We start from the raw sequence: 14,398 nt of genomic DNA, 5'->3' as shown, positions 1-14,398 counted from the left end.
TCTGTAAGGGTAGAATACAAGTGTCTTGATAATTATGCTACAAAGGCATTTAACTGCTTGTTTCGTAGTGCATACAGCTCCATTGTGATCCATGATCATCCTTAAATGCTGCCTAAAATTGATATCGCAGGCTGTCATCTATAGACTCTATCAAGTGCAATAATTTCATAGTGTCTGGTTCTAGGGATGATAAATTACATCACAATAACAGTAGTCCTTCTTACAAATAGTCTTTCTAATCAAAAGCTGTCCATCCGGGCAATTATCCAATTTTTATGAAAATTCAAGAATATCAAGAATAATACCTAAATCAGATTAGATCTAAAGCCATAAAAAATTGATACGATATAACATTAAAGCCATCATTCTTAACCCAGCAAGACGACTAGTTTAAGAAATAAAATTTTTTGATGGATCGAAATGAAAAAAAAAAGTTTCGAAATAAAAGACGAGAAATTTAAAGGATAGACATTAATGGAAGTGAAAAGACGGGAAAGGTCTCACATGCGTTCCTTATAAGATGTATAAAAAAAATCACATCAAAAGACTACAGGCAATCTTTAACCCCCTTTTCACACATTAACACATAAAAATTTCCAGCAACATTTTATGCCATATCATGTAAAATGTGTTGAAAAAGTACATATCTCGATATATTCACCTGTTGGGATCATTTATCAAATTGTGTTACAGTGAAAAATGATTGAAAATTTCACCTTTATAGAGCATAGCAATATTGTATGAAATACATGACATAATTTGGTGAATAGCACCCCTATCGTCACTTACGTATTCTATCCATTTAATTTCTCTACGTCTTATGTCATTTCACTTCTTTTTTCTTCATCACATCGTAGGATAATACTTACCTTATATGCATAATTTACTTACATTTACCTATTTTTGTTCTTCTCATTCTCTCCCAACGTAACTCCCACTCACGGGTTATTACTAAAAAAACAACATTAAACACATCTTTATGATCTGTATATCATATGACTTAAACGAATATAGGTTCCAACATCACAACCAACTCGACTATTTAGTTTTATGAATCCACTGGCGGTAGAAATTTGGCTCTACGTTTTAGCTGCTTATACTTTAGGTGAATGTCGCAATACTGAAGAAAATGGACTTTGTGCTGTATGAATGTGTGGGGAAGGGAAATAAAAAGATACAAAATTGCCATTTTCTCATCTGATTTCTTGTGTATGAATGACGCATAAAAAGTAGAGAATGAGAAAAGTTTTGTGGATTATACACATGATAAAATAGTCTACATTTATTTTCCGCTTTTCTTTGCAATATGTTATGTTATGTTATGTTATGTCATTATGTGTACGTACAGGAAATTGAAAGAAAAGAAAAGAAAATATTTTTTCGTCAGCTACGGTGACCAATTGACGAGAGCAAAAGTAATACACAAGACATAAAAACATAACATAACATATAATGTAGTCTTAATTCCCAAATGACAAATTTCAATTCTCAATCTCGTTCTCGATGATATTTTTATCAGGTGGATGAAGTCATTTTCGGGTGACTTTTCGTGATAGTTTTTATTTATTTATCAAATGAAGCTTACCTCGAGCTTTCCTTGGGTTTATATAGAGATTATTTCTGGACATTTATTGAACTTCTGGATGAAGATTCTCCTTTGTGTAATTCATGGAGTTCCTTACGTGCTGATCTATTGTGATTCATGGCTTCTCTTAGATGAAGCCTAATGCTGAATCCCTTGCAGGCAAATATCGCGCCTTTAGATACCTTAATACTAATTCTATATCATAAAAGCATATTATTTTACTGCTAGTGGCTGTACTCGTCTTGCGTCGCGAAACACCGAATAAACCACAACATAAATTAAAGCAAAACAATTTCAAAATAAAATCAAAAACTAAGTGATTGAATGCGATAAGTCAGAATCCTTAAAAATTTAAATACAAATAAAATGTATCCAAACTTTGTACATAATTAAGTTAAAAATTTAATGAATAAAAAGTTTATTTTAAAAAAAAAAAATGCTAGTGGCTGTGTTGCTGGTCACCACCTTCCAATCTCCAATACAGAGTACATTATTCTCTGTATAAACTCCTTAATTTCATGAACTCTTTAGTCTTCTTCGTGGTATTTTTCAATCTACAAAGTTCATATTTCATGATTAAGTACCATAGAGCAGTATTATTGTCTTAAATGCACTTACTTGCTTCGCTGAGCTTGCAGATTAATTGCAAACGAAGGCTTCCCGAAGATGTCGCCTAAAACTAGTCCAATTGCTGGCTACTGCATGTCAATTTCCAATTCAAAGTGCAATAATCTCTCTATCGACAGCTTTCTTCCATGAATTTTTTAGATATCCTCGTGACGTCTTATTAGTACATGACAAATGCAATCGGTTTCGAGATTCTCCTTGAAATTAGATGTTTTACTGTAAAATTCAAACATTGTAGTGACAAGAACATCTGCTTTATCTTCAATGAATATCCCAAATAGGTTTCTTTTGATTCTTAATTGACTTTGAATCTCTTATCATCAACAATTACGTGTGAGACTACAGGATTTCAAAATTAATAGCATTTAATTGAGTATTAAATACTCACAGTTTGAAAGAAATTTCTTATACCTGCTGTTTAGTTCAAGATCGAATCTAGAAAGAGTTGAAGAGTACGTAGTCCATATAAACTATAAACTACGTGAGACTGTCAAATAAAACCTTGTGTTGAGAATCGTTTCACGTCTGTCAATCCACAAGCAAATCACAAACACAAACTCTAAATACAGACATCCCTAGCTTTACCTTTGAAGTAACCGGAAGGCACACGTCGTTAAAAAAGCTAAAAATGGAGACTCAATTCTGAGTTACTCTTGCTTGGGGCTGAATTTGATAAAATTTAGAGTTATACAAGATCAAAGGACTTTTTACCTATACATTGAAATGTCCAGAATCGATTTCATCTACCTGACATGCTTTAATATAAAAAAATATCCTGTATTGAATGATCAAATGAATGTATGAAGTTGTACGAAAATTGTGTAAATGCCTTTTGGGATTTTTCTCGTGATATTAACTCATTAAATTTTTCCAGTATCATTTACGCTATTCGTCATGGCTCGCTTTAGTCCATACGAATGGGCAAAGAATTTCTGCCATCAGGAGCAAGTGATAGAAAATCAATTCAGTATATCAAATAGGTAATGAATGACTTTGCATGAGAAATGAAAAAAAAATTATAATAAATTGGAACAAAAAGTGAGCAGCAGAAAGAGAGAAGGAAAAAGGTCAACAATTAGCAGTCAACTTTTTATTCTTCTATTGTTGAAATTAATGCTTGAAAAGTTTTTCATCTCTTTTTTTGTTGTTGCTGATTGTTCCTCATTATATATTTTACTATAAAAAAATGAAACTTTTCAATTAAAATCTCCATTTAAATGCTTTTCAAAAACACACTTCATGCTGAATACCAAAAAAAAAAATTAATTTATTTGCCCCTTTTTTTATGCTCTGCGGTGATGCTACTTAGTTTTTGGTTCATAACGGGAGTATTTCTAAGGCAAGTTGAAACACAAAATTTATAATCCTTTTTATTTTGGTTATTTTTCGAAGTTTCTTTCTGTTCTGAATATTTTTAAGTACACACCAAAAAATTTATACGCCTTTTTCATTATTTCGTTACATCCCCCCTCCAATTTGCTACAGTAAGTAAGGCAATTACAATATTATGCTGTGTGAAATGTATAATAAATTTTCCATGCTGAGGATGCGAAGCCCCGTAAAAAAAGCACAATAATAACAATAATAACACCGATCCAATTCAGTTAATTATCTCATCAGAACAGCCTCATTCTCACTCTCACTTCAGTTCTTCCTGCCACAATCATTTAAAAATTCTACAGAAATTTTTTTGCTCTATTTCAGTGGTGGGCAACCTTTGTGCTGCGGCACTAATTAACTTTTTTTGATTTTTTCATGACATGGTTGAGGCTCATCATCAAGGTGCCCCACAAAAAATCAAAGGTTGACCACCACTGGCTGTATTTAAACTCATTCTTGGTGTTCCTTCACACCATACCCCTAAAGCAATTTTCTCGATTTTACGCGCAAATTTTTCCAACACAATTCAAATTAGATGAATAAATAAAATTTAACGCAAAACTTTATAAACGAGTCAAATGATAATGATGGGAGATGAGATAATGCCGAATTGGTTAGGTCTTCTTGAGGAAGTTTTTTGCCACTTTTCTCAAGATTCTTTCTTTTTTCTGACCCTTCCGCCTTTTTGTCTAACTTTCTGTTGTTAGCCAATTTTGTGAAGATTCCGGAGAAAACTGATATTGACTGCTTGTTATTATTCATTGATGTTATGAGTGATAAATCAATATGTAGGATGGGAAATGATGCTGTTACAAAAATGATACTCAATAAATTTGAAGGAACTCATTATGTACTTCATTTTGACATAAATTAGACTTTCTTCTTATACAGTATTCAGTTGCACGATCGAGACTTTATGCTTAATATCTTTTATTAAATTGTCTCATCAGTTTTACTAAAATTTTGATGGGCAACTCGTGTCTGATAATTATTGAAGTCTATCTGACTAACCTTTACTGACACAATGAGCAACTTCCTCTCACCAACTTGCTTTCTCTTTGGTTACGAATTAGCTGTATTACATTTTTATTATTCTTGGAACAGACATTACACCAAACCAATAATCAATAAATGTTATATTCGGTGATTTATGAATTTTCTTATTCTTGATTATGTGGGTGCTTAATATTCTATTCTTGTTCTGCTCATTTCAAATGTCATATTAATTATTATAAAAAAGCACATAAACGACTTTCAAAATTAGGTCTAAATGATGCTATACATTTTATAATGTTCATGGGTGTTAATGGCTAATTTCTGATTCTTAGAGGCAGTTAGCAGTTAGCAGTAGCCAAGTTGGATAGGAGTTTATATTAGGATCATTTTCTTCGAACAAACTTATTCAATTCCTTAGTATTAATAATTAGTTCGAGTAAATTAAGATGAACTTATTCTTCTTTAAGGTTGAAAAAACATGAAAATGAAGTACAAGTTAAGTCAAATTGATTCCAGGATTGATTCTTTTATGTTCACCTAAATCGAATTAAAAGCCAGAGATTAAAGCCTAATTAAGCCCAGAGGGTTACTTAAATGAAGAATTGGAGCCTTCTACAATGCTTTTAGGACTCCGACACAGTTCTTTTGTCAACTTCAAATTGAAACAGACATAATTTGCCGGCTCTATCCTTTTATACAAAATTTGAAGTCGACTCGTATTTTGAATGGAAAACTAGGCTCAATGTGAAATTAAAATCGACTTTGATCTCTTCATTTAACGCTAAATAAACTTTACCGGAGCTTTGAAAGATCCATGGCAGACATTATTCATATGTGTTGCTCGGTAAATTAGCTCTGGTTCATTAAAATTGATGAATATTAGGTTCTATGCATCAAAAATTCACCTTAACAAGCAAAGAAACCGCTTTGGACATCGAAGTTGTTTTTGTGTATCATGAAAACATACTCTTTGCCTGTTAGGGACAATAAGTGAGCTACCTTTTAACAGAGATTTGAGACGGCCACAATTCGATTTCTTCGACATTTGAAGTATAAGTAACGGTCCCAAAAAAATTGAATTTTAGCGACAAAATTTTTTTTTTTTTTTAAAATTAACAGTCGTTTTTGCCACTCTGCCTCTTAACAGCTTTGAAATTCTACTAAAAAGATATAACAACAGTGGCTCAGCATTCCTTTGCTGCAATCTGATCTAAAAAGAACGAAAGCGAATCTTTCATCACTTAATCGGCGTGATGTCAGTTTCTCGAACAAAGTTGAGTCTTCACTTCTCGAATTATACATTTTTACATGTTAGTGCCTTTTTGGATGATTTCATTTTTATTCATAGCTAATTCTCATAAATAAGAGAATGAAGATGCGTTGCATAATATGACTTCAAAATTGCATAAGACCTTACTTGCTTATGATTTCTTTTTCTTGATATTTTAACTTTTCTTCCTGTTTTTTTATTCATTTTTGTGTTTTAGTGTTTTATGAGACTTTTCGAAGAAGTATAAAAGGAAGAAAAAAATCATTTCTTTCTTAATTATTTTCACCATAATCACCCTTTTTGTCTCGTCTTGCTCTCTCTTTTTTTTCATATCCTCTCAACTCGTTAAATAACTAACAGACAATCAAGTGGCTTGAATCCAAAGGTATGAATGAGTGAAGTATTATGTATTTAAAAGCTTTCCTTTTTTTACTGCAACAATGAAGCACTTTATTGCGAAAGCACAAAAGATGTGGAGGGAGAGAGAAATAGTTTAGTGTATACGTTTTGGGAGTTTATAAGCACACAGATAGTTTATATATATATATATTTTTATCCACAACAGATCCGATCCTTAATGACTAAACTATGCAGCAACACAACAGCTGTTGCTGTTATGGTTTTTAATCTTTTTTTTTGTATTCCTTCTCTTTTTTTTGTTCGTGTGTTGTTTGCATATATACAAAAAAAACTCTTCCATTCGCTGCCTGCTCCCGGTTCATTCATGGAGTCAAAAAATATGGAATCTTGTTTCCCTTCCGATAGTCATCTACATTTCTATATACATATTTTTCTATATGAATTTAAATTATGTAGCCTTTTAACAGCAAGTGTACATAATAACAATAAAAAAAAATTTTTTTTGTGCCTTTATTTCCTTTATTCGTTTATAAGAGCTCAGTGGATGATGATGATGATGGAGAAGAAGAAGAAAAAAAAGTTTTTTTTTATGTAAAAATTACAATAATAAAAATTAATAATGAAATTATCATTTTAATTTTCTTTTTCATCATAACCACAAGTCTAATGTGCGGCCGGAAAATCGTTCATTTTCATTCTTGAATCCATTAGCGTGGTCGATATGGATTTCTATGGTTAGTAGTCGAAAAATGATACATTCTCATTAAATGAACGCACACTGATTGGGTGGAGAATTTTTGGAGAAAAAAATGTTTGGAAAATTTGAAACTTTATGGTTTTTACTGACAGTAGTGAGGCACAGCATTTTTTATTATGTATGGCGACGATAGGCTTTGAATGTAATACACAAAAAATTTTTGTAATGAAAATGTTTTTAAGCAATTGATGAAATTATTCATTTAATGAAATTTTGCTGGCTGTTCTGTCCAGACAGCTTTTGTGACATCCAAGATATAAAGAGTCTCATACAGAGTTTAAACGAGTAAATTGGACATACTTGACCATGTGGAATTTTGTGAAGTAATGTCACGAGCGATACAAATGGAGAAGAATCCGGCAAGGAGCTTTTAAGGCTTTGCTAAGCCTCTTTTATTAATACCAAACGGAAGTCGCCTTCGTTTGTCGTTCATATGACTCAAAGTTACAAAGCAGGCACTTGTGACAGTCAAAACCGTTCAATATCTTAGAAAGCCATACAAATTATCAAGAAATTATACGATTTTACCTGTCACAGGTGCCTGTTTGCAACTCTGATATGACTGCAAAAAGTATGCGGTTTACATTTGCCGTCCATATGACTACCAAAAAGAGGAGCTTCCATTTGGTGCTAATAAAAGAGGTATAGCGCTGCCTTCTTCATTTGTATCGCTTGGGTAGGGTGTTTATATATCTTGCTGTCATCATTCATTTTAGTGTCGTACTCAAACGTTTAATACGATACAAAACAAAGTCGATCCACGAACTCACACTCCTAAGGGAACATTTGGTAATTACTAAGGTTCGTCCAAAACTGCAGGCCTACAGATAAAAATGCAGACCTTCAGCTTTGGATAAACTATAATGTACAACCGAAAATGCTGAAAATGCAGACCTGGGGTTTGCTGATGACCAAACCTTAGAAATTACGTAGCACTTAGGAGGGTGGTAAAGTGAGAAGGGTTTTAAATTTTGTCACGAAGTACAAATTTTGGATCGTGATTTTGTTACAAAGCGTTACAATGGGAAGAAGAATGTCTAAAGACGTAGTCTTTAGCGAAAGTTCATTATCTAGCAGGAACTACAGATTCTATCGAATCCATGGAATTTGTGAAATTCATCTAATTTATCTTAAATTTTATGAATTCAATGGAATCCATTGTTTCTGCCAGACGATCTGGACTCATCTTTAGTGTTACGCAATTTCCGAACGTCCCCTCAATTTAAAAAGTTTAAGTCCTCACAGCAATTGTCCAAACATTTTTCTTTTTAAATCTCATCAATCAGATCTTAAACTGTATAGCTATAAAATATGGCATGAAAATTGCCATTGTGCCGTTGTTCCACAACTCATCGTAGTAGTCAACAGAAGAGGAGCAAGCAACAAAAAAAAAATATGACAAAAGAGTCGACAATGGGGACACCAAAAAGGAGAATTCGTGATGATTATTGTAATAATAAAAATTATGACAACTGTTTTTAATCCATTCCATAAAAAAACAACAACAAAAAGCACCCAAACTCTTTTCTTCTTTTATGATTTTCATTTCTGTTCTCTTTTTTTTATTTTGTTTATGAACCAGGCTATATCTTACATAATTGTGTCCTTTGCAATGTACATTGTCGCTCAAATATCACCATTGGAGTGGAAAAAAGCATCTGTGTGTAGCCATTATGAGAATGAGGATGATGATGATATAAATGACACTGAATTCCATCATCATCATTCATTGAATTCCTTTGATGGGCATGAAGACTTGATGACATTTCGTAAAGATGAAATAACTACAATAATAAATGAAAATTGTTGTGCAATGGATCACGATGTTGGCGATGATAATGTTCAAGTCAATGGGAATTTGAAAGAAAATGAAAATCAGGAAGGAGTAGATGAAGGAAATTGTTGTGAAAATTACAGCATAAGCACTCCGGAGCTACATCAGCAATATATCAAAAATATGTGCGTAATGAGCGAGCAAAACGATTTAGAAAGCATTTGGTTGAACATGGAATATCGTCAAAATTTTCTACTTAACGCAAGACGGCAGAATCATCGAAATCAACGGCATGAAGAAAAGCAGCAGCAGAAGCAGCAGAAGAATCAACATCAGAAGAAAATTTCAAATAACAGCAATAATAGAAATGAAGGAATGAGGAAGAGAATAAAGAAAAGGCATAGCAGGAACAATGGAATTGGGTCATCAAACAAGCATTTTGATGAAAATTTAGATATAGATGACGATGGCTTGATTGGATATGTAGATGAACGAGTAGATGAAGAATATTATAACAATGGCTTAGATGTTGACTACGATGAGGAAGATGGATATGACGAAAATGAATTTTGCTTGGACGACAACAATGAATCACAAGATCTAACGTTTACGACTCTTGATGAGATACAAAATATTGAATTGATAAGCTACGTAAATAATTTTTCATTGAAAAACTCTTTTGCATGGACTTTAGGTACGCTCATGCAATCAACATCGGATTTATATCCAAAGGTTTTTATTTTGATAATTTTCAACACGTTCTGCTGATTATACCATACTAAATTTGTTGTTATTGCTCCTGTATATTGTTGTGTTAATGCTTTGTTGTTAGGATAAAAGATTTATACTTTCATAATTTAATTGTTAAATCAAATAGAAGTGTAGATGGCTACGGAAAACAGCAATCCACCCATATCATCATGTTATAGATATATCACTTTCCTCTGTGTGTTTATTGCTATATAGACTTGATTCTACAGAACAGCACTCGACTCAATCTCTCTCTCTCTCTATGTCTACTATCTACCTCCCCATCATCTCCATCCCTTTTAACCCTAATTAATTTAAAGGCTGTTATATTGACTACTCGAGCATATACTGAACATTACATGCTGCCTTTTTCTCAGTATAACCTTTATTGCTTCATGGTTGTTATATGGTGAATTTTACGACTCATCACATTTATCTCTCATTCCTACTCTTTTGTCTTTTTCTCTTCTCTTTTTTATTTATCGTACTTCCATCTTTTTTCACTTTAACAATCTAACAAAATGCTACTGATGATGATGCCACATCGCTGCTGTGGTACGTGTGTCAATGTGCAAAAAAATTTTATTTTTCCACAAACGTTGTTTTACGATATAAAAAATTGTGCTGCGTGCACAATTCCTTATGCCTAACATACGGACCAAAAATTGTGTACATGTCTATGTGAATATATGTACAGGCAACATCAACCCGAATAGTTGGATCTATCTGGTGGTTCTTTACACTGATCATAATCTCATCATACACTGCCAATTTAGCAGCTTTCCTTACTGTCGAACGGATGATAACACCAATTGAAAATGCTGCCGACCTTGCTGAAAATAAGCAAGACATTTCATTTGGTACACTTGAAGGTGGCTCAACAATGACATTCTTTCGTGTAAGTTTTTTAAAAACCATTTCCTTTTCTTGTTCTTATCAGACATACTGAATACTTTCACTCCTTGTACTCAACGATGACACATGATTCATTCATATCACACTACATTTAACATTCCCACTGTCGTACATTTTACACATTTTTTTATTTCACTTTTCTACTTTTTTCTCTTTCCTTCATTGCTGATGCTGACTTCGGTACCGATAGGATTCAAAAATAGGAATTTATCAGAAAATGTGGAGGTTTATGGAGGTAAGTTAAAGTCATCATTTATGATGTGAATGTGAATGGGTTGCTATAGGTGGATTGTAGGTAGATTTGAGTGGGATTTTCATTTGATGAAGTGGATTTCATGCTTCCCAGCTGGTGATTCATTAAAAATTTAAGGATAATTCGTGACATAAAGAGAAAATTTTAGAGTTTTAAATGATAAGCGTGTTGCTAAGCTTCTCGCGACATAGAAGTGCAGTGTTGTACAAATTGTGTGACATGGCACGCATGAAATTGTCATGAAGCACACGCAGCGTCCGGTTTCGGTCGTGACCTTACACCAAGATGTGCCGCAACTAAAAAAGTTGGGACTTCACTTACTTACTTACTCACTGGAACCATGCTCTGACTTGGAGCCTAGGTTGCTACAAAAGGCCTTCCTGACTCTGGCTCTGTTGCTGGCTGTATCACAAAGCTTGTGCAAATTCTCAGTTTTGACATCTAACTGGCTTTCCTTCATTTCCGTCCTACGCCAAGTTGCTCTTGGAGCACCTGGAAGCCTTTTCCCTTGTGGATTTCAACCAAGGGCAGTATAGCAAGCTTGTGTCTCACCCCCAGCTACAACACTATTGGGACTTCACTGCAGAAGTGTATCGTGTAACATAGTTTGAGAACTACTGATGTCACTAATGAAAGTTCATTCAATTTAATCTGCCTAGGTCTTCTTAAAGGGGTCACAAACACTTTATATTGCAGTGTTTCTCAAACTATGATCCGCGACACTTCAGTGCATAGTCAAAACCAGAGCTTGAAGTCGACTCGAATTTTGTATGGAGTCGAATCGACTCAAGTCGGCTTTTTCATGCAAAATTCGAGTTTAAATCGCGAGTTTAAATGCTGACACACCGAATTCACACAAGACATGTGATTTACTATGCCGCACTCGAAAAAGTTTGAGAATCTACAGCAATGCGCATCATAATTTCTACACATCCCCACAAAACAACCCAAGCACATTGTGAATAAAAAATTATAAAAACATATTGCCTAATAACCTTTCTATTTCTCCCATAAATTTTACACGCAGAGTAAAAAGCCATCAGTATTCGTCAAGACATATGAGGATGGCATAAAACGAGTACTTGAAGGAAATTATGCGTTTCTCATGGAAAGTACGATGCTCGACTATGCCGTACAACGTGATTGCAATTTAACACAAATTGGCGGTAATATTCTTCATTTCCTTCTTCCTCCATACATCCATATAATCTTTTTTTATTTCTCACATACTGTATTACTAGTTGAGTGCTGAAAATTCAGCCTTTTAGAAGCCTATCCTTAATGAACTTAATAAAGTTTCTCGAATTGTTATTGCCTGCTTTACTTTTGCTCTCTCATTCATCGCCTTCTCTCTGGGGATCTCAATTATATTGAGTTCTTTAATGTACTGACTTATGATGGAACTAAATATATAAAATCGACACATTTCGTGCGTAAAGGAATGACTTGACATTTACTTTCCTGTCATTTGCAAAACAAACATTTGAGTACCAACATGAAGTCAATTAAATTTTTTAATTAAGTTTTTTTTTCTTCAATATTGAAGCACTAAATGCTGTAACCTTACATAACTTGTTATTGCATATTGTGGCTTCAACTTTATTTTTTATTCCATACTTTGTTTAGAATTCGCTTTGAATAAATAACAAGGAGCATAATCGAGTAAAAAGAAAAGAACAACTATTGGAGAAATGTTTCGCAGATGTCCTGCGGTCAGTCGTCTACGACCGTGATAAGAATGAGAAAAATACTTGATTCAAGCAGGTTTTCATTTTCACCATTGCTTGTTGCCATAAGTTTCCCTTTAAGTTAATTGTTGCCATTTTTTTCATTAGTGGTGTTTTGGTATTGTTTTATAAAGTGTTTATCCTTGTTTATGTACACATCTTCTGGGAGCAGAGCTTTAGATAATTGATGATCTTAAAATGGAGTGGCTAGTTTATAGAGTTAGGATAAGATAGGTGTTTCCTTACACTTCTTTAAGAAGTGTTTGGTCATTGATTGAACACTTCACATCCAGTATTTCAAGCCATTACTTTTCAAAGGCATATTATTTGAGGATATATCTCAATGCCTAGGAACTTACAGCTTATTGTTGAAGATCCTGTTCGATTTAAAAAGTGAACTTTTCTAAAAACTTAGTCCAAATGGGGGACTCGAACCCATGTCCTACTATTTCCAGTAGCATGGTCTCCTACCAAAGTGAAAAGCTACCGTGAGCAGTCAGAGCTGTTTCTGAAAACAATGGAAAATGACTCAGCATTTTCATTGTTTAACTTCAAAGTGCTGTAGCTCCTAAACGGAAAGAAGTTAAGAAATGGTTGATGTGGCGTTGTTTTGTCGGCAAGAGGCATTTCGTACCTTGACACCAAAGTGAAAGTCATTGTATGAGGAGATTTTCGATTTTCCAGTCGCATCTCCTGCCATTGATCTACCGAAGTTGTTATTGAGCGAGGTCTGCGTTAAATCTTGTTTTTCTATCCAGTGTATTTTGGTACAGTTAAGATAGCGTTTTCGAGTCAAAATACGTTATAACTAGTTGATGACAAGTCTATGTCCTGTTAATGACTAGTTTAATCGTATTTTTGTCCACTCTGATGATGTTGGTTCACAGAACAAGTCCATTAGGTTCCAACCTCTCATTTAACGTGATTGCCTACCTCTTGTCTACAAAGGAGAGCTGTTTATGTCACGTCTAGGTCATAATTCGGACAAAAGGATTTGAAAAATGTACGATCATGTCGAGTCTCGAACCCACGGCAGCTTGGTTGGCGTCTAATAGTTCAAATTTCGATAAACCAACCCACTAAGCCACCATTTGACCATTCTTTAAATATGAAAATTGGCAATTATCAAATATACAGTATAAAGAACTAGAAAATTGTCTGTCCTGATCTCAATACCTAATTAAGCCTGTCTTTTGAAGCACAGTAATTATTATAAATTTATTCATCATCAAAAATTCACAATTTCTGTCCAAATAAAATTATATAATTAAACCATAAAGGAGTTGTGACGTAGTTAAAGCCAATAAAAGCTTCAAATATCCTAGCAACACCAATGGTCACTAAGGATGTATTGAATGTACATGCTTTTTCGTAATGTAGCCAAAAATCTAAGTCTTTTTCTAACAAATTAATGAACAAAATGTATAGTTTATGAAAGAATGAATATTTCGCATCAAAGGATTAAATTAAATTTCATTTTGATGAACAAAATGTTTAACAAATCCTTTGAAAATATAAAGTATGCTAAAAGCTTTCTGTGAAAATACATAGACTGAAAGTTTTTTTTTATATTTTTATGGTTGCTCATGCATTATTTTATTTTTTATCAGACTCTCGACTCTGTTCTCTTGAACTAATGTCATGCTGATGAGTTTTAAGCTTTTAGTATCTGAGACGGTGTTTATTATCGTGTATTTATTTTAACGGCTGGTAATCTTTAAATAAACAGATTGTTCATTAATGCAGCTGCATGATTACGTAGATTTTATGTCTGATGCTATGTTGATTAATGATTATTAACGGCAATAGGGTTTTAGAGAAGGATATATCAATAATTAGAAACTAGACAGCCTTGAAGTTTGACAATGATTGCTTAATTGTTAAAGCTTTAACTAACTTGACTAGGATTCTTGTTCCAAAACCAAGCTTTACAATTTCTTCAATAGTATTTCTAAGAATTTTATCAGATTTTCTAGTCAAAACATGAGATTCTTTACGTAATGT

At 33.4% G+C, this 14,398-nt stretch overlaps 1 protein-coding gene across 2 annotated transcripts in view; it reads left to right on the top strand.

The window, feature by feature from the left end:
• The window catches only part of LOC139100829 (glutamate receptor ionotropic, kainate 2), an 80,310-nt gene that overhangs the window by 60,590 nt on the left and 5,322 nt on the right, over positions 1 to 14,398 (top strand). For both annotated transcript variants that reach the window (XM_070653581.1, XM_070653580.1), the window contains exons 13-19: positions 1,015 to 1,105; positions 3,087 to 3,192; positions 3,522 to 3,551; positions 6,219 to 6,243; positions 10,197 to 10,397; positions 10,605 to 10,649; positions 11,695 to 11,833. In XM_070653581.1, the coding sequence (XP_070509682.1) occupies positions 1,015 to 1,105; positions 3,087 to 3,192; positions 3,522 to 3,551; positions 6,219 to 6,243; positions 10,197 to 10,397; positions 10,605 to 10,649; positions 11,695 to 11,833 (637 nt within the window). The remainder of the gene's footprint in view (positions 1 to 1,014; positions 1,106 to 3,086; positions 3,193 to 3,521; positions 3,552 to 6,218; positions 6,244 to 10,196; positions 10,398 to 10,604; positions 10,650 to 11,694; positions 11,834 to 14,398) is intronic.

This window comes from Chironomus tepperi, unplaced genomic scaffold (assembly GCF_022539635.2).
Source record: "Chironomus tepperi strain 1889 unplaced genomic scaffold, CSIRO-AGI_Ctep_v1 contig_68, whole genome shotgun sequence".
In the NCBI taxonomy this organism is placed as follows: Eukaryota; Metazoa; Arthropoda; class Insecta; order Diptera; family Chironomidae; genus Chironomus; species Chironomus tepperi.
Note: the sequence above shows the minus strand (reverse complement) of the source record. Positions and strands in the feature narration are given on the sequence as shown.